Source organism: Myotis nattereri (genome assembly GCF_964212035.1).
Source record: "Myotis nattereri genome assembly, chromosome: 9".
NCBI lineage: Eukaryota > Metazoa > Chordata > Mammalia > Chiroptera > Vespertilionidae > Myotis > Myotis nattereri.
Genome location: NC_138084.1, coordinates 55,991,587 through 56,012,335, shown reverse-complemented (window position 1 = coordinate 56,012,335; position 20,749 = coordinate 55,991,587). Strand labels below are relative to the sequence as shown.

The 20,749-nt window shown below is 39.0% G+C and overlaps 1 protein-coding gene across 1 annotated transcript in view; it reads left to right on the top strand.

Moving 5' to 3' along the window:
* Nucleotides 1-20,749, top strand: part of GRM5 (glutamate metabotropic receptor 5) — a 417,272-nt gene that overhangs the window by 332,830 nt on the left and 63,693 nt on the right. The window contains exon 6 of the mRNA XM_081100132.1: nucleotides 6,530-6,656. Coding sequence (XP_080956258.1) covers nucleotides 6,530-6,656 — 127 coding nt within the window. The remainder of the gene's footprint in view (nucleotides 1-6,529; nucleotides 6,657-20,749) is intronic.

Genomic DNA, 20,749 nt, shown 5'->3' with positions numbered 1-20,749 from the left:
ACCATGAACTAGAAGGTGAAGATTCAAGAGTAGAGTTCTGAAACATAAATAATGAAAGAAGAAACAAATTAGAAGTACACTGTGGTGATGAGGGTCCTGAATTGTGGAAGAAATAGTGAGAATAGAAAGGGAGCAAGGGAGATGCTTGAGATGAACATTACAGGTAGACTCAACAAACCCTGGCTACCAATTGGATGTATGATTGGAGAAGAGAAAGAAGTTTGAGCCAATTGTGATTTCAACTCTTAGTAACTAGAAAGTACCATTGTCAGGAACAAAAACTAAAAATAGTTTTAGAGAAAAGGCAATGGGTTAATTTGGGGCTTGTTGGTTTTGAGATATCTAATCAGTGGTAGAAAATATTGGTCTATAACAATGAGAAATAAGGCTGAGGATACAGACTTAGGAATTGAACATAGCTAAAGTTGAAACTGAGTGAGGTGATAAGATCGCTACACCTGAAAGTACAGAGAGAAGATAAATGTGCGCCCAAAATAGAGAACTTGAAAAAGCTGCAGGAAGAAAAGGTATTCCTGGTTGGTATGGTTCAGTTAGAGCAGTGGTTCTCAACCTGTGCATCCTGACCCCTTTGGGGGTCAAACGACCCTTTCACAGGGGTCACCTAAGACCATCGGAAAACACATATATAATTACACATTGTTTTTGTGATTAATCACTATGCTTTAATTATGTTCAATTTGTAACAATGAAAATACATCCTGCATATCAGATATTTACATTACAATTCATAACAGTAGCAAAATTACAGTTATGAAGTTGCAACAAAAATAATTTTATGGTGGGGGGTCATCACAACATGAGGAACTGTATTAAAGGGTAGCGGCATTAGGAAGGTTGAGAACCACTGAGTTAGAGTGTTGACCCAAATGCCAAAAGATCAAGGACTTGATTACTGGCACATGCCCAGGTTGTGGGTTCAATCCCCAGTTGGGGTGTTTGAGGGACAGGGTGAGGAACAAATAGAGAACCAGAGAGCATGGTGGCATGTAAGACAGTGGTCAATCTAAGCAAGATGTCAAGGAAGAGAAGGACTGAAGAGAAGACATGAGAATTGGGGTTAGCCCTTCACTTGGATCCTTCTGGAAACAGAAGACTACTAAATGGAATAGAATAGAATAACTGAGCAACACAAAATGTGTGGTGAAAAGCAGGTAAGGGAATAGTCGGGCAGTTTGAGGACAATAAAAAGCTACTTTTATACTAAACTAGAGGCCCGGTGCATAAAATTTTGTGCACTCAGGGTAGGGGGAATCCCTCAACCCGGCCTGTGCACTCTCGCAGTCTGGGACCCCTCGGGGGATGATCACCGGCTGGCTTAGGCCTGCTCCCCGGGGGATTGGGCCTAAGCTGGCAATCAAACATCCCTCTGGCAGCCCGGTAGCCCTAGGCGGATGTCCACTTGCCAGCGGGGAGCAGACCTAAGCTGCAGTTGGACATCCTTAGTGCTGCTGAGGAGGCAGGAGAGGCTCCCACCACCACTGTTGTACTGGCAAGCATCAGCCTGGCTTGTGCCTGAGCAGAGCTCCCCGATGTGGGAGCGCACTGACCACCAGAGGGCAGCTCCTGCATTGAGCGTCTGCCCCCTGGTGGTCAGTGTGTGTCATAGTGACCAGTCATTCCCAGTCTTTCTGCTCTTAGGGTCAGTTTGCATATTACCCTTTTACTATATAGGATAGAGGCCTGGTGCACGGGTGGGGGCCAGCTGGTTTGCCCTGAAGGGTGTGCCGGATCAGGGTGAAGGTCCCACTTGAGTGCCTGGCCAGCCTGGGTGAGGGGCTGATGGCTGTTTGCAGCTGGTCACACCCCCTTCAGGGTGGGGGTCCCCACTGGGGTGCCTGGCCAGCCTGGATGAGGGGCTGATGGCTGTTTTCAGGCTGGCCGGCAACTGAAGCTCCCAGTCTCTCCTTTTTTTCCTTTTTTTTTTTTTTTATTCTGGGATTTATTTACCTTCTATAATTGAAACTTTGTTGCCATCACTGGAGCTGAGAGCCACTCCTGCTCGCTCCAGCTCTGCTGAACGCAGGTATCTGGGGTTTGTTTAGCTTCTATAATTGAAACTTTGTTGCTTTTGGAGCTCAGAGCAGGCGGGGAACCTTGGCTTCCTCCATCACTGGAGCAAGCAAGCCTCCTGCTCGCTTCAGCTGTGTGGCTGCTGGCCGCCATCTTGGTTGGGTTAATTTGCATATTGTGCTGATTAGCCAATGGGAGGCATAGCAAAGGCACAGTTAATTACCATGTTTGTCTATTATTAGATAGGACTAGAGGCCCAGTGCATGAAATTTGTGCACTCAGGGGGTGGGTCCCTCAGCCCAGTCTGTGCCTTCTCACAGTCCGGGAGCCCTCAGGGGATGTATGACTGATGGCTTAGGCCCATGGGGAGTGGTCCTAAGCCGTCAGTCATACATCCTTAGAGCTGCCGTGGAGGCAAGAGAGGCTCCCGCCACTGCCGCTGTGCCTTCTAGCCATGAGCCCAGTTCAGGGCTTCTGGCTGAGTGGAGCTCCCCCTGTGGGAGCACACTGACCACCAAGGGGCAATTCCTGCATTGAGCATCTGCCCCCTGGTGATCAGTGTGAGTCATAGCGACCATTCTGCCATTTGGTTGATTTGCATATTAGCCTTTTATTATACAGGATGAGGTCTGGCTACACAGGAAATAATCCAGTAAAAGAAGGGGATAAAGGTATAATAAAAATTAAATGGGGCTTATTTGTTGGAATACAATGTCCTAGGGGAAGAAAGATCAATTATCAAAATAAGGTATTAATCAAATAGTTATTTAAGTACTATAGGATGCTCCAGGCATTATATATACCTAAAGCAGCTGGTTTGCTCTTTTCAATAAACCACATCTTCACTCTGTTTAAAAGACATTTGAGGTATTTGTTCATTGAATATTTCAGTATCAATTATAAAGTCTTCAAAGGGTCACCATGAAGATTTAGTAAGCATAAGATCAGAAGGAAGAATGACAAGATAAGCGAAGATAAATGTAAATTTATTAATATCTGCTAAATAGCTCAATGACTTATGCAGTATCTGAAAATTTTCTCATGTTTTGTTACGGTATATGAGGGTTGGTCAGCTATGTCCCACAGGCCAAATCTGACTTCCTGCCTGTTTTTGTAAATAAAGTTTTATTGAAATACAGCAATGTTTATTTCTTTATGTATTGTTTATGACTGCTTTCACATTTGCTATTGCAAATAGAGTTGCATAGTTGGATTTTAGTAGCGACTGCATGGCCTACAAAGCCTAAACCATTTACTTTCTGGTCCTTTGCAGAAAGTTTGCTAACCTATAACATCAAATGATAGTCTGCATCTTGGCCAATCATCTTTCAGTTAAACATTTCATGTGAAATTCTTTATGGACTCATTCAGAATATCTATTATCCACAATTTCCTATTCTTCCTATAGAAATATTATTCTGTGTAAATTACCTCTTGGACATTGTTTTAACCCTTTATAGCAATACAATTTGAACATTTAACTTCAAAATTCTGAATGGCTGATTTGAAAGATTTCTATATAATATGCATTGATCTATACCCTTTTATATAGAGGACTGGAGAGCATCAACAGATTTTGATATCTTCTGGGAGTCCTGGAAACATTGCCCTGCAGATACCAAGAGACAACTTAAGTTTCTGTGGAGTCAAAAATTATATGTGGTTTTTGGACTGTGCAGAGTGAGGGGAGATAGGGTTCGGCACCCCCAGCCCTTGCATGGTTCAAGGATTAACTGCATATACTTTTCTACCCCATTCTACTAAGACCAACTTACACAGTGGAAGAATTTGATTCCCTATTATAATATTTTAAATACTAGTTAACTTGTAATAATTTTTATGTAGTCTTTTTAATCCCAAATTCTATTTTCCTAACCAGATCTCATTTTCACTCTATTGAATATAAAATTGACAACATTTTCTTAATATGTTTTAAGATTGTCACTTAGCAACTTCATTAATGATATCAACATCTTATGGCATTGTTCAGATTTACTAACTTAGTTGAGTCCATGAAAAGGACATTAGTTTAGCAAAGATTCAAATATGTTACATATTTTTATTCATAAAGAAAATAGCACTACTTCCAGGATGTTCAAAAAGAATGGGAATTACTGTGAAAGAGATTGTCACCATGTCTTGTATTCAAAATGAATGTGAAGAGAACATATATAACAAGTGAAATAAAGTAAAACAAATCAGTTTTGAATGATCAGAAGGAGACATATTACTTGTCACCACTGATTCAAAATAATATTGTAATATTTGAATTAATCTTGGAGAAGGGCATAAACTTATTCTGGTAAAAAAAATGAAATTCACAAACCATTATGAATTGAACCATAGGAAGTCAGCATATTTCTAGAAGGAAAAATGCAACTGCTTTTGTTTGCCAGGCCCTGCTAAGAAAGAGAATTCTTCAGTATTTGAAATGTGTCTGATTGCATTACTAGTACTTGTCCAATGATAGTTTTACCATTTTTTACCAGTGTGGTTGAAATTACCCCAAAAATGAAATTAATTTCTCTGGATGAATATTTATATGCATACTCCTAGTAAAAAAGTTAACATTTTTAGAGTTCTACAGTTTACAAATCACTGTGGTATTTTTTAATCCTTAAATTCTGTTATTGGAACAAGAATTCCTGAGTGTACTTTAGTAAAGAGAGACAAGTGCACAAATTACATACTATCCATGTAGGCAGGTTTTTATTAAACTTTGCCTGATGGTGGAATAGTTCCATTTATAAAACTCTGTACATCAAAGGGCTTTGAACTTGGCCAGGCTGTCCATTAATTGATCTCTGAAAAAGTTAAGTGGGCATTTAGTTTTAGCTACTGTATTTTACAACATTAAAAAGAAATCCTCAGGAAACCCTAGAAAGGTAGGTGTATTTTAAAAGCAATGGTATTCGTTTGAAGAAATAGGATCAGCTGCAGGATGCACATCTACTTAGTGGGTATGAGTAAGTCTAGAGCCATGGTACCTCTTGATTCCCAGGCGAGTACATCTTCCAAAATATCATGAACTCAATCTTTATATAGACCAAAAAGGCTCAGTGTTTAAGAGCACACGTCTTGAAGTCCAACAGCCACTGTTTGATTCTTCATTTACCCATATATGCTGTATGAGCTCACTATGCCTCCATTTCCTCCCCGGGGGAAAAAAAATGAGTAAAATAAAATCAGCTTTGTGATACAGAGATAACAGCATATGGCATTCACTAAATAGCCAGAAAATAGTCAATATCATTAGAGAGAATACTTTAGCTCGATTATACAGGTCTAGTTAGCAATTTTGTCTCACTTCTCTGGTTATTGGAAAGAAAGGACATTTTAACCTTTTTTGTCACCATGCCCTACCTCAAGCATGTCAAACTCATGGCCCGTGGGCTGCATGCCTCGTTTATTTGGCCCATGTTAGCCTTTGAGTTTGACATGCTTGCCCTACTTGTATCATTGCAGTGTGGAGAGCCAGCATAAGGGTGCTACAAAATAAGAAAGAGGTTCCACCTTACAACTGTATTTGGCTATAAATATCTAGACATTATTATTAGCAAAGATCCTTAATAGATTCAGCAACTAAGACAAGAAATAGAGTGTAATCATTGCTGTGTCTGGTTATTGCTGGTTATTAATCACAGTTTTAATTATTTATAGGAATGTTTAATGAATCTATCTCTATTCCACAGAGGCTATTCATGAACCAGGAGTGGGGTGGGAAAAGGCATCCATTTCTAAAAAATAACATCTGAGACTCTTTCAACTGTCAAATTGTTTCAGTTCTTTTCTATTGCCTTAAAAAAATCAAATAGATGAAGAGGTATATAATAGTCTCAATGACCTTATCCCTATCCACCTTCATCCCAAGCAAATGGAAGCTACTAGAATAAGAAGGAATGGCTGAATTATTGAACCAGATTTTTAGTAGAAACAGATACCAAGTGATGAGCTCCCCAAAAAAGTTCAAATTCTCCCTCTTCATTCAATACAAATTCCTAATTATTTTTTTTAACAATATGGATAGATTTTTTTTAACTTTAGCAGATGTACAATGTTTTTTGCTAAAATGTTTAGCTATTGGAAAGAAGCCAAGGTAACTATAGAGAGGGACAATTCTTAATTTGAGGGAAAGAGAGGCACAGCCTCAAGAAAATTCAGTTATATACACATATATGTAGATGTATGTGTATTTATATGTGAACAAAACACAGGCACTTAATTAAATACAGGTATCTAAAGTTAATTATCCAAAGACTTACATTTAATTTAATTCTTGACCCTATCACCAGCAATGTTATGATGCTGAACTGGTTACTTAGCCTGTTTCTTTAATTATTTAATGAGAACATTAATACTTATACTGCCCATCTGGTAACATTTGAAATAGTTTATGTAAAGCCCTTTCTGCTGTACAAAGCAATACGTTTGAATAAAAGATTTTGCTGGATTTTTATCTATGCAAAGAAATAATCAGAATTTTAAATATTTGCCTTAGGTGATCCGGAAGGGCGAAGTCAGCTGCTGTTGGACCTGTACACCATGTAAAGAGAATGAGTATGTCTCTGACGAGTACACCTGCAAGGCGTGCCAACTGGGGTCCTGGCCCACCGATGATCTTACAGGTACTAGTACATGTATCACAATGTCAGCATAAATGCAGCTCTCTCTTAAAAAAAAAAAAAAAAACCCTGAAGAAGACACCAACATGGGAGGAGGGAGTCATATCAACAAGCATTTTTCATCTTGATGGCCTTGGTTTATGAATTTCCTTCAGAACAGAAACCTCCCCAACACCTGGCTAATTGTAAAATCTATACATCTTACAGAGAGATTGGCTTATATTCCCACCCTTCCCACCAAAATACATCAGAATCCCCAGGTTTTCATGCCATCCTGAGGATATTCTCAGAAATTTCTATGCAGGACCCCAGGTAACTGTCATTTGAGGAGGAAAGAGCTATTGGCCAGGAAGAAACTAAGATATGTCATGACATATCCAAGAGTAAAAAGGTTACACAGAATTGGGTAGATACTGATCTAAAACTCTTTGTTTCTCTTAGTGCTTTTCCTTAATCTAAACCAGGGACTTCCAACTAATGAGTTTTTAAATACTGTCAGCACAGGGCATGACTGATGTCTGATTGTTTTCTGTTTAGTTTTTTAGGGAGTATGGTAAGGAGTGTTTGTTTTGTGTTATTTTGGTTTGGCTTTATTTTCTGCAAAAGATGTTAAGGAATGTGTCATTGTGTTCTAAAAATTATACTTCTAATTTTTACAATATAAAAACAGCATATGATAGCTTTCATCTTTCTTTATAATTTATTCAATGTATGTTATATGCCTGTTTGCCTCACTAAAATAAAGATACAACCTCTATCTTAACTTAATGAGGGAGGCAAAAAGATAAAAATATGATTCCAGTTAATTAACAGGTTTGTGCAAATAGGAGTATGAGGAGTGGTCCTATGAGACTAAGTTTTCAAAGAAAATAGAGAAAAAAAATCTTTATGCTTCATTTATGTTGGGAAAATATTTTTAAAATCCAAACTACAAGATGGGACCATTGAAGTGGTCATAGATCTAGCTTAATTTTATAATTTTCATCCACAGCCCTTATTAAAAACTATATAGATGGTGGTACAGACAAAATAAATTATTATCTACTTGGATATTTTTAAAAAATCTCGATAAGAGGGCCCACCATGTGTTATGTCAGGTCATCAGATGGTTTTAAAATTAAAATGGATTTAGCACAGCTTTAGGCTAGAAGATTATAGCATCCTCAGTGTTAATCTCCATCCCTCACAGGACAAGAAACTATTCCTGGTAGTTGTATTAGTTTATTCCAAAAGCCTGGTTCTCAAAGTCCTGAGATCCTGGGCCTTTTGAGACCAACTCACATTAAAGCTTTGTTTTCAGTGATTGGTATTTATACAGAAAACGTTCCTTTTCTTAAAAAATAAAAAAATAAAAAATTCTGATTTAATGCAATATCTAAGTGCCGTGTGTTAGCATTGGAATCCTATTTTTTACTATAGGACAATGAACTTTCTGATACTCTTTTTTTAAAATATATTTTATTGGTTTTTTACAGAGAGAACAGGAGTGTGATAGAGAGTTGGAAACATCAATGAGAGAGAAATATCGATTCAGCTGCCTCCTGCACATCTCCTACTGGGGATGTGCCCACAACCAAGGCACATGCCCTTGACTGGAATCAAACCTGGGACCCTTCAGTCCACAGGCCAACGTTCTATCCACTGAGCCAAACCAGTCAGGGCCTGATGCTCTTATATATCCCAAAACCAACTCAGTGCTGAACACATAGCCTTCAATAAATTTAGTTAAATAGATGAACTATAGCCCACTTGCATACACGCACAGTAACATGTCAGAAAGAAAAACGAACATGATTGGTTTTTGTGGGAGGGAAGTGAGGAGCAGTATTGTGGTCTTTACTTTTCTACAATTTCTTTACTTTTTTCAAATTTCTAATTTCAACATGTATTGTTATTAAATTGAACAACTATCTTGCCGATTCAACTATCTGCATGGTTAAACACCTTGAAAGTGAGTCTAATATTTCTTGTCCTACATTTTGTAAAACTATTCTGCTGACAATGGATATGGTCTGCTTCCATATTCATTCAGCAGAAAAAATATTTCTCCTTCTTATTTGCATTATAAAATACATGGTAGAGAAACTGAGATTGAAAACCAGATGTGGTTCTTATATATATATAATCATCTTATTAGAAGAAAAACATTAATTTCCTCCTCTCTTGCTCTCTCTGTCACACACAGAGACATACATAAACACACACATATGTATAGAAAATTGTTTAAGTAATATAAAGTAAAAGAACGAGATATTTTAAATGAAAATATTAGGAAAGACATAATTTATATGTGTGGCTATAAAAGATCTCTCTGAAAGAGTGAAAATTAACTGAGACTTAAATGTTAAATAGAAATACCTAGCAAAAAGATTCATGAGAAGAGCCTTTCTGGCTAAGGAAGAAGCACGTGTGAGGGTCTATATATGGGGAAGCAAATGGGAAAATGGTGTCAGAAGAGATCAGAAAGGCCTCAGGGGCTAGGTCAGATAGAGCCATGTAGAACATGCCCAGGATATAAGCATTTATTATTAAATACAAGGATAAACACATGATTGTGTGTATACCTTGAAAATATTATTTTAATTTCCATGTGGGAGAATAATTTGGAGAGGGATAGAAAGTGGGATCAGGCAGACCAGTTGGGTGATTACCGCAGGTTGGCACTGCAGGCAAGATTTCTTAGTGTCCTTGCCTGAACTGTGCATTGGAAAATTTCAAGTAGACTTTGGAGTAGAATCAAGAGGATATACCAATGAATTGGCTGGAGTAAATATTAAGTAAGGCTACCAAATAATCTGCCTTGAAGGCTGGAGATATAAATGCATTCTTTCATAAAAATAGTTTGATTTTAAGCAAGATCACTTTGAGATATCTTTGAGCTTTTCAAGAGTGAATTAATTAATTTAACAAATTAAGGCCTTATTGTTTGTTCCAGAAAATGTAATAGGAACTGGAAATATAAAACGTAAAATACAGTCTAGGTTTTCAAAAAACTTATAATCTAGTGGGAGAAAAGCATCTACACTGGTACTATAGTATATTAAAGGCTATAGGTAAAAATGAACGAAGTGGTATGAAAAAATAGAGGAGGGCCTACCTAACCCTGAAGAATTTGGGCAAGTTTGCTCTTGAGGCATAATCTTGGAGCTCATGTAATACAAAAGTGCAGAACATCTTAGAAAGTGGGTAAGCATCAAGGCTATTAATGGGCCATTCTTCTCCTAGCTGCCCCGGCCAAAAATCATTGACTCTTCCCTATTCCTGAGCAACTTGTCTAGTCACGATCACACCTGGCTGTTTGAATTGCTAAATATTCTTACTCCCTCTGCTCCCTCCATCTGTACAACTCTTCCCTTGAGTATGTTCTCCTCCTCTCACAGTTGGCTATTACAGTAATTTCCTAGTTTATTTCCCTACTCCCAAATTTATACCACATGCCTCTAAGTCTACTATTCATCTTGCTACTAGATAATGTATCCAAAATACAGAGTTATCCCTTTTATTTCATTGCTCAGCACTTACCAGCATTTTCATATCTCTATAGATATACTCCAAGTATTTCAACATGGCACACAAAATTCCCTCTCTCCCATTCCTCCTATGACCTTTCCAGTGTCAATCACCACCACTTTGTAACTTTCATTTTCATGTTAGTATAAGGGGCTGCTTGTAATTGTCATCTACACACAGTGCTATGTGGTTCTTCCACATCCATACATGTGTTTTCTTTTCTGTCCACAATGTACTTACTCCCTGGCACAGAGGTAGCACTTAGTCAGCGTGTGTCAACCTGCAGTAAAATGATGGGGAGAGTACAAATGAAGACAAAAGTTGGAATTAGGACCGTCCAATGATTCTAGCCTTTAACCAAAACGTTTGGACTTCATCCTATAGACAGTGTGGGGCCAGTAGAGGTTTTTCAGCAGAAGAAGGAAATGATTCCTCTAGCTATGTGTGTATTTGTGAGTGTGTGTGTGTGTATGTGGGGAGCGGGAATAAGTGCAAACATGGGGAGATCTCCCCATTGGTATTATGTGAACTTTAACATTTAAGTGAGATCTAGAGCACTTTTCCAAAGAGCCTATGGCTGTTTGCAATCCTATCTCAGTGACTCTGATGCAACCTAACAGGTCACTTGGAACTGCCAGCCAGAGACTGCTCTGATGGCTGCAGCTATCCTGAAAGCCGCCACAGAGATGCCTGGGCTAGCTAGCTTCAGTAAGCTTTTCTTCCACCCACTTGGCTTTTAGTTACCTCACTGCAGCCTACAACATGAGAGTTTAGGTCACCTTTGGGTCAGTGCCCTCATGGTGGTAATAGTAACTAACTCATAGACTATGCTTCCTGTGTGCGAGAAACTGCTTAAGTATCTTACAAATGTTAATTAAATTAATCCCAACAAAACTGTATAAGATTGTTAGCACAGTTAAGAGATCTGAACCCACTTAGAATGGAATAATTATTTAGAAAAACTAGGAGTGGCAATCAACTGACATTACTGTCTTTATATTTATCTATAGACTTATATAAATTCATAGGAAGATGTCTGAAATGCCCTAACCAGTTTGGCTCAGTGGATATAAGGTCAGCCTGCGGACTGAAGGGTCCTGGGTTCGATTCTGATCAAGGGCATATACCTTGGTTGTGGGCTTGTTCCCCAATAGGGGGCGTGCAAGAGGCAGCTGATATACGTTTCTAACTCTTTATCCCTCTCCGTTCCTCTCTGTAAAAATCAATAAAATATTTTTTTAAGAAGAGAAAAATGTCTGAAATGAAGGTTACCTACTGATAAGAGATGTTTATGAGTGGTGGGATGGTAGGTTACTTTTTCATACACATATATATGTGTGTGTAAACATATATGCATATAATTTTGCATTATATTTTAAGGATGTGTTTTCATCAATAAAGCCATTAATATAAATTTTAAGCTAGCCATATTCTTAAAATCCATCATAAACTAGCAGGAAGCAGGGACTCAGAGTTGAGTTAGAAAGAGAAAGGAAGAGAATCTGGCATGAAAACTAGAAAGAAAAGAAAGAAAGAAGATTATAAAAGGACGATGAGAGCAAAATAGACAATGTCACGACTACTTCACCTTATTTTCATTGAGGACATCAAGTAGCTATTACTTATTTAACAATCATCAGATATTTATGTTAACAGTGAATAGGGAACAGGATCTGTGCCCTCAAATAAATCATCCTCCTAAATATTGATAAATGATAAGATATTGAGTGTTAACAGCAGAGAAGAACAGAATGGTGTCAGAGCACCATTATATCAGTGGAAGCTACTTAAATAAGGTTTAAAGTTGTCTCTTCAATTAATTGCATACATGCAAGCATTAAAGTAAAATGGGAGTTGATTGAACTAACATGTCAAAGAAGAATGTTTTGGACATAGAGTAAAGAACTGAATATGTGGGGCGTAGGGGAGGAAGGTGATACAGGCAAGCTAGGAAAAGGCCAACTCTAATTAGAGGGCTTTGTCAGCTGTGATAAATATTTTAAAGTTTATCCTAAGGGAAATTGAAAGCATTTGTTCATTCATTCATTCAACAAATATAGATCTAACTGTTGAAAATATTTCTATGACCAAAGAATAAAATTTTCTGCCCCCCTGATGTTTACATTCTAGTGGAGAGCATAATTTTAAATGAGGCAATTATTATCTCCAGGAATATCCAAAAACTGAATAAGAGAGGTAGTACAATCAAGGGGGACTTCTGTATAAATATATTTACATAGTCACAATGTAAAGAGTGAGTATTGTTTAAAAAATGAACAGGGAGGATACTGATTCAGAATAGTGGTTTCATCTGGAAATAGAGCATGGGTCAGATGTGAGTTACAAAAGTGATTTCAGTTATTTCTGTAAGCTGTGTGTGTGTGTGTGTGTGTGTGTGTGTGTAATTTGAAACAAATGACAAAATATTAACATTTGTTAAAACTGAATTTTTGTTTGTTCTATACTTCCCTGCATGTTTAAAATAGTTTTATTTAAAGTATTTCATAGTATTTGAGCTATGTAAGTATTAAATGCTAAAAGATAAAATGTAAAAATAAAGGCTAAATTGGGGATTTTATTTATTTTCTTTGTTTTTAATATATTTTTATTGATTTCAGAGAGGAAGAGAGAAGGAGAGAAAGATAGAAACATCAATGATGAGAATCATTGATCCGCTGCCTGAAGGGTCACAACCTGGGCCCTGACCGGGAATCAAACTGTGACCTACTGGTTCATAGGTCGATGTTCAACCATTGAGCCACTCTGTCTGGGCTAAATTGGGGATTTTAAAAGGAGGATAGTAGCTTGGCTGGTGTTGCTCAGTGGATTGAGCACTGTCCCATGCATCAAGAGCTCAACAGATCCCCAGTGCGGGGTGTGCAGGAGGTGGCCTATCAATGTTTCTTTCTCTCTCTCTTTTTCCCTTCCTCTCTCTCAAAATCAATAAAAACATATTTTTAAAGGATAGTAGAAAACGACAGTAAAGAAACTTTGCAAATTACAATGTGAATCTCTTTGTGGTTTGGAGTATGATAACGCAGTGGGAATGAAGAGAAATGAAAATACCTTATTAGGAAATCAAATCAACAGGGGGACATAATTGTTTCCCTGGGAGAAAAGGGAGGATGAAGTAGTGGATGGCAACAATTTAGGCTAGGCACTCAGAAATTCCCTAAAAGCTTTTGCCAAGATACGTTTTCCATTGCACACCATTCCTCACCAGATACTGGCAAAAGTTGTCCTAGAAAGAATCTTTTATTTGTTTTCTCTCAAAGAATTTAGGATAGCATATAAGTAGTAGATCTTTAGCTCCCTAGACCAATGCCAAAGGCATGGAAACACTTCCAGGTGGGTTTGCCAACTCCGGCCACCTTCCAACAAACCCAAGCAAAAAGGAAAAAGCAAAAACAAGGTGGCTTTCGAAAAATAACTTGATGGTGGAAAGCTTCTTGAAAGGAAGTTAGAATGATTTCTTGATTTTTCATTCATAAATAAATGTATCTTATTATTTTATGTGCAAATCTGTAAAATGGAAGGGAGGCATTGCATATCAATATTTTAATGTCAATAGGAACATTCTCTAAGAAGTTCCTTTGGTTCCCTACGTTATCCGATTGCTTTGGGGGTGGGAAAGTTTGTACCTTCCCTTAAGTGGGGGGAAAAAGAGAACAGAGCAAAACTGAAGGGAGTTGGTGGGAACCTGGGAGGGAGTGGGAGATGAACTGGGCATGGTGGGGCGGGGAGGTAACACTACCCATTGACAGTCTTATTGCTCCAGCTTTTGCATTACTCTCTTCTAAAAAATGTTTGCTTCATTTGTGATCCTCACAGTTGTCCCAAGTAATCTTGAAATTCTTTCTTTTTACCTTTTAACAAATAAGTACATTAAATGAAAACATGGAAGGATTGCTTTTCATTACCAACTAGTGGCCCAGTGCACAAAATTCATGCACGGGGGAGGGTGTGTTCCTCAGCCGGACCTGCACCCTCTCCAATTTGGACCCCTCGAAGGATGTCCTACTGCCAGTTTACAGGGGTCAGGACTAAACCAGCAGTCAGACATCCCTCTTGCAATCTGGGACTGCTGGCTCCTAACCGCTCACCTGCCTGCCAGCCTGCTTGCCCCCAAAGGCACCCCCTGCCTGCCTGATCACCCCAAACTGCCCCCCCTGCTGGCCTGCTCGCCCCTACCTTCCCTCCCCACTGGCCTGCTCATCCCCAACTGTCCCCCTGCTGGCCTGCTCACTCCAAACTGCCCCCGCTGTCCTGATCACCTCCAACTGACCACCACTAATGGCCTGCTTGCCCCCAACTGGCCCCCCTGCTGGTCTGCTTACCCCCCAACAGCCCCACCCCCCACCAGCCTGGTCACCCACAGCTGCCCTCCCCTCTTGGCCTCTAACCGCCTCTACCTCGGCCCCGCCACTATGGCTTTGTCCAGAACATCTGGAAGGTTTCCTGGAAGGTCTCCCAGTCTAATTAGCATATTACTCTTTTATTAGTATAGATATATTTTGTCTGTAAATATGGTTATAGTTGCAAATATGAGTAGGACCAGGTAAAATTTTATAGAATGCACCTTTTATTACAGATGGTTTGCCATGTATGCATTTTTTCTAAAGAAGTAAAAATTACTTTAAAAAAATGTTTCAGGAAGACTTTGAGAAATTTACAGTATATGCTTTTCTTCCAAGAAAGTTGTCACTTTTATGCCAGAGTGAGAATTATTTGTATGCTTTGTATGTCAGCATTGGGCCACTTTGACTGGGGGGGCACTTAGCTTGACTTGAGAGTAATTATCTTGCTCACTGGCTGGGAGGGAGGGTGTAAGGCAGAGGAGATAAATACTCGGTTCTGGATTATTCATAGATTGCTGACTTTCTGGATTGATTGTGCAAGCCCCTCCTTTTATTGATGTTCACCTTCTATTGACAGACATCTACCCTGGGAGAGAACTGAGATGAAACTCTCTTTCTTTTCATTGTAAAAAGCATTAGAATTCCTAAGGTGTGATAAGGCCACCCAGCCATCCACAGTCAAGGTACACATTTTCGTGGAGGATGTTCCCACTCTTGAATAAATTAAAACAATTTTTTTTCTTTTAATTTAAACTTTCTTCTATAACTGTTTTCTTGTTACTTAAAAGCTAGTTTTTTTGAAACTACTTCCAAAGCTTTTCAAGCTGTATATGTCCTTGGAATAAATTTATAAATAAGAATTGAGACCAGCCGGTGTGACTCAGTGGTTTAGCATCGACCTATGAACCAGGAAGTCACAGTTTGATTCCAGGTCAGGCCACATGCCCGGGTTGTGGACTTGATCCCCAGTGCAGGGCGTGTAGGAGGCAGCCGATCAATGATTCTCTCTCATCATTGATGTTTCTATCTCTCTCCTTCTCCCTTCCTTTCTGAATCAGTAAGAATATATTTTAAAGAGAGAGAGAGAGAGAGAGAGAGAGAGAGAGAGAGAGAGAGAGAGAAAAGGGTATATATGTTTGTAAATAAGAAAACATGTATTTGATGCTCTTAGAAAGTCTTATTTTCTTCCATTAAAACTTATGCAGTATAGGGAACTCCATAAATTCTCTTAATTTGAAGAAAGTTAGAGGGAAAGGTACTAATTCAGAGTTCCTTGGGAAAATGTGTCATTTATATATTTTTTTATGTTTATTTTTTTAAAGCAAAAATTGAAATATTTTCTATTCAGAAAATATATTTGGATCTAAATATCTTCTATAATTTTAACCCTAAAATATCAATTTAAATATTTTTAAAATGGTTGGGATGATTGTTTTTTAAGATAAGTTAGGTTACTGGAGTTCTACATGTTACTGGATCACCTAGGGTAATTTTCTGATTGGAAAATTAAGAATTATAGTCAGAGGGGAGGACATGAGAATTTTTAAAGAACATATTCAATTTACTTTAGAAGCTGAACCTCTCTTATCATGGGACTTGTTTTGTATGTTTGTTAAACTATATTATCACATAAGCATTGCTGCTATTGGGACAAACAGTGACAATTGATTTGGGTCATTTGAATGTCCACTGTCTGTTTTAATTTGTATGTTCATTTTGACTCTGTCACATGCTCAAACTTCAGTTGAAGTCATGAGAACCTATTATTTTTGCCTGCTCTCTCCTTTACGTTGGAAATATTCTTTTTTACTCAGAGGGACCTTAACTTTGATGTAAGGGATTGTTTCCATTGCCAACTGTTTTTTTTCCTTGCCAAGTAAGAGAGTTGTTGTGAACTCTTCAGTGATGCCATCCCCAGGATATTTGCAGATGTGATTGGGAAAAGTCATTTCATCCCCAACCTTTGCATGTCAGGCCTCTGGTGGTGCCGCCTGGCCTGTGCCCCGGCTCTCTCTCCCTCTGATCGCCATGGCGACCACCACCCCAGCTCTCTCTCCCTCCGATTGCCATGGGATCACAGGGCCGCAGGCAAGGCGGCAACCCTGCGGCTCTTGCCTGCTGCCTGGGTTTCCCGTATGCAAACTAACCACCATCTTTGTTGGCAGTTATTTGCATATCGCCCTAATTAGCCAATGGAGGTATGGTTAATTACCCTTTTTGTCTTTTATTAGATAGGATAATTGTAACTATCTTAAGCATTATTCTTTTGAATCTTATGAGGTAAATATTACAATTTTATAGTTAAATTAAGACAGGAAGATTCTGTATGTTGCTCAAGATCGTAAAACTAGTGGAAAATCAAGCCTGGGAGCTCTGATTTCACTATTTTATGCTTACCTGCCTATCTTCACAATAACATTTGGAGGCCCTGTAGTTTCAGGAAATTATAGGAAGAGAAAAAATTCAGCTTTCAAGTGGTCATATGTTACTTATCGCCAGGTCACTCTGATATTTTTTATTTCAAATGTGCTTAAAATGAACTGCCTATTTGATTATTATAATTAAATTTGAACAAGGAGAGGGGTTAAAAATATTCTTGCCATTTATTTGGTATTATGTGTTTCTGATTCTTTAGGGGTTTGGATAAGAAATGTGTTTATTTCTTTCTTTTTTTAATATTTTATTGATATTTTACAGAGAGGAAGGGAGAGGGATAGAGAGTTAGAAACATCGGTGAGAGAGAAACATCCATCAGCTGCCTCCTGCACACCTCCTACTGGGGATGTGCCCGCAACCAAGGTACATGCCCTTGACCGGAATCGAACCTGGGACCCTTCAGTCCACAGGCCAACGCTCTATCCACTGAGCCAAACCGGTTAGGGCATGTGTTTATTTCTATTAAAATAATTATAATAAATAGTTCCTGTTAATATTAAAAATTGAACAGGCTTTCAGAATGTTGACATGTTATTTCTTGGCTTCTAGGTTAAGTAATAATCTAAATAGAAACATCCTACACAGTTGTTCATTCAACAAATGTTCCTTTATCAAGTCTCTGCACTGTTTTCCGCACTGTGCTAGTTTCTAGAGATAGAAATACAAAGGGAAGGCTTATGACCTTCAATTTATATGTAATTAAATGTCCTTAGTGGAATAAGGTTGACTTAAATAAGTTAGTATAATGAATGAATAAAAGAGGGGAGGAGTAAGGGAAATAATGAAGAAACAAACTAACAAACAGGATGGAAGGAATGAGGAAGGAGAGAAAGTGCTAGGACAAGAGTAAACATTGATCACTATAGGAACATTGAGGAAAGAATATTAACCTGGTCTTGAAAGTTTAGTGATGCCTTCTGGGAGGAAATGGAATCAATGCATGTGAAAAATTACTTAATCAGGTAAAAGGGAAAGAAATGTTCAAGCAGGAAGGAAAGACCCATGTCCCATTTAAGAAATGTGTATTTTTTGCAATATCACAAAGCAAGTGAATCACTATTTCACATTCACCTTTATATCAAAGTCTATTATATGGGAGCCACCCTTTTCCACAGAATAAACATCATAATTATGACCAGTTGTAAAAAAAAAAAAAAAAAGTGACCACTATGTCCAACTATAAAATTCCCAGGTACCTAAGTACTTCCTAGATTTTCCTTGTTAATTTTGCTACATAAACATTCAGCAATACAATCTAAGGAGAGGGGATTTATGACAAATAAATTATCTCCAATAATTAATCTTTATTATCTTCCAATAGGCTTTGGAGTCAGACATATCCATGCTGAAGCCCACATTCTATCACTGACTCATTGTTATGAGTTTAAGCAAATAAATTTCGTTCTCTGAGCTTCAACTTCTTCTTCCACAAAATGGAGATAATAGTAGTAACGAATTCATAGATTTATTGTGTAGATAAAATAGCATACACAAGTTTAGTATCTTTCAGCGGTTCAATTATATTAACTGCTATCTCTCCAGTGTTAAAAATGTTTTCAAAACTATAAAGAAATGAACATAGAGATGGATGGATTAATTTAAGAATAAATGAATGAGAGGTAAATGCAGTACTTGCACCCTCCCACAACCACATAAAAAATACAGCCAACCTACAGATCAACCATCATTCAGAACCACCTGGAATCTAGCTGAATGAAAGTCCTACAACTAAGGATAAAAAGAAGAAGCCACATCAAGACTTGTAGGAATGGCAAAATTGGGAACAGGCTGATCCCACATGGTAGATAAAAAGCAGGGAGGATGTCTTGGCTGTGGAGGTCTCCCCTGATAAGTGAGGGTCCCAACCCCATACCAGTACCCCCAGTTGGGAGGAGAAGTCCCTATAACTTCTGGCTGTAAAAACCAGCAGGGATTGTGGCTGAGTAAAATGGAGGGCTGCTGGAGTCTCAGGCAGTTCCTCATAACGGGCCCAAACACAGACTTATTTGGACTCACTTCTTCTGAACTCCAGCAGTGGGGCAGCAGCTCAAAAGCCACTAGGGATATACGGGGAGGAACTGAACTGGCTGGCATTAGGGAGAGAGCTGGAGAGGCAGCTTTCTCCTAGACAAGTGCTGGCAGAGGCCATATCATAGTCTCCATCAACCTGCTAACACTGTTAGCTTGGTCCTGGTGATTCCCTGAGAGACCACCCCACCAACTTATGGGCCCTGACAAGCTGTTTCAGGTGACTTTTCCATACAAATTGTCTGTCTTGGCTCATGCTTCAGACTTACCTAAAACCTCTCAAATAAGCAGCATCTGGCCTTGATGTGCCCCATATCTCTTGCTAAGTGGCCCCAGTCCCAGCACTAGTGTCAGCCAGTCTTGGTTTACAGTGTGGCCTCTCCAGATACCTCCAAGCTCAGTACAAGAATCAGCCATCTGCAGATTGCTTTGTAGCTCATGTCAGGTGGTGCCAGACAGAACACATATATTGGCTAATCTTGACCTGCACCTCCTGAAAGGCCCCAAAGCCAGTGCACACAATGGATAGCTTCAGACCACATCAAAGCACCACCACCCAAACACCTCCACGGGTGACACACTCAAGGGGTGTATTCACAGGCACCAGAGCCCCACTGAAATACATTCTGGTCCGTGGGGTGGGCCCCTGTACAACTGATCCTCCATGGTGGTTACAGTCAGTCCTTGGAGCCAATGGACCTTGGGGTAAATACCTCCCATTGATGTGCCAACAGCAATCAATGCTCAGCTACAACAGGAGGCTATATACAGCCCACACGGGGCAGGGGATGAATCTGGAGTGCCCAGCGTGGGTGAACATTGAAGCTGTGCCACTGGATCCTACAGGACACCTACTAATTGGGCAACTCTACCAAGTCCAAGGACATAGTAGCTCTCGCTAAGTAGCTCTCCCTAAAAACAAACACAGGGAGACTGCAAAAATGAGGAGACAAACATTTTCTAATCTCATATTATTAAATATTATCCATACACGGAAAATTTCTGAGTTTAAACATATAGCCTAGTCTCCTCATCTAATCTCCAGACTTGAATACTCAACTGTCTACTTGACATATTTATTAAAATGTCTAATAGATATTGCAAATCATACATTTTTAAAGCTGAAACCTAGGTCTTTACCCTCCTGATTCCCAAGGCTGCTTGCTCCATCCTTAACATTCTATATTTCTCCTGATGGCAAATCCATTCTTTCATTAGCTCAGGCCAATACCTTTGGAATCATATTTTAACCTCTCTCATATCCTTTAGTCCAGTGGTTGGCAAACTGCGGCTCGCAAGCCACATGCGGTTCTTTGGCCCCTTGAGTGTGGCTCTTCCACAAAATACTGACTTCTGCACATGGGCCACGAAGTTTCAATCGCACTGTACATGCGCGCCCACACATGGATTTTGTGGAAGAGCCACACTCAAGGGGCCAAAGAGCCACATGTGGCTCGTGAGCCGCAGTTTGCCGACCACTGCTTTAGTCAATTCATAGAAAAACTCCATTGACTCTCCTTCAAATATAGAATTTTACCATTACCTCCACTGTAAAATCCCTGGTCTTAGTCAGCAATCAACATTAATCGCCTTTACTGCTGAAATAACCTTCTAACTAGTCTTCTTGATTCTACCCTTGTCCCCACCCAGAGCTACTTCTCAGGACCCCACGCAGAGATACCTTTTTAGAAAGCAAGCCAGACCATGTTATTCCGTTGCCTAAGAACCTACAGTGATTTCCTATTTTATTCAAAGTCAAAGTCC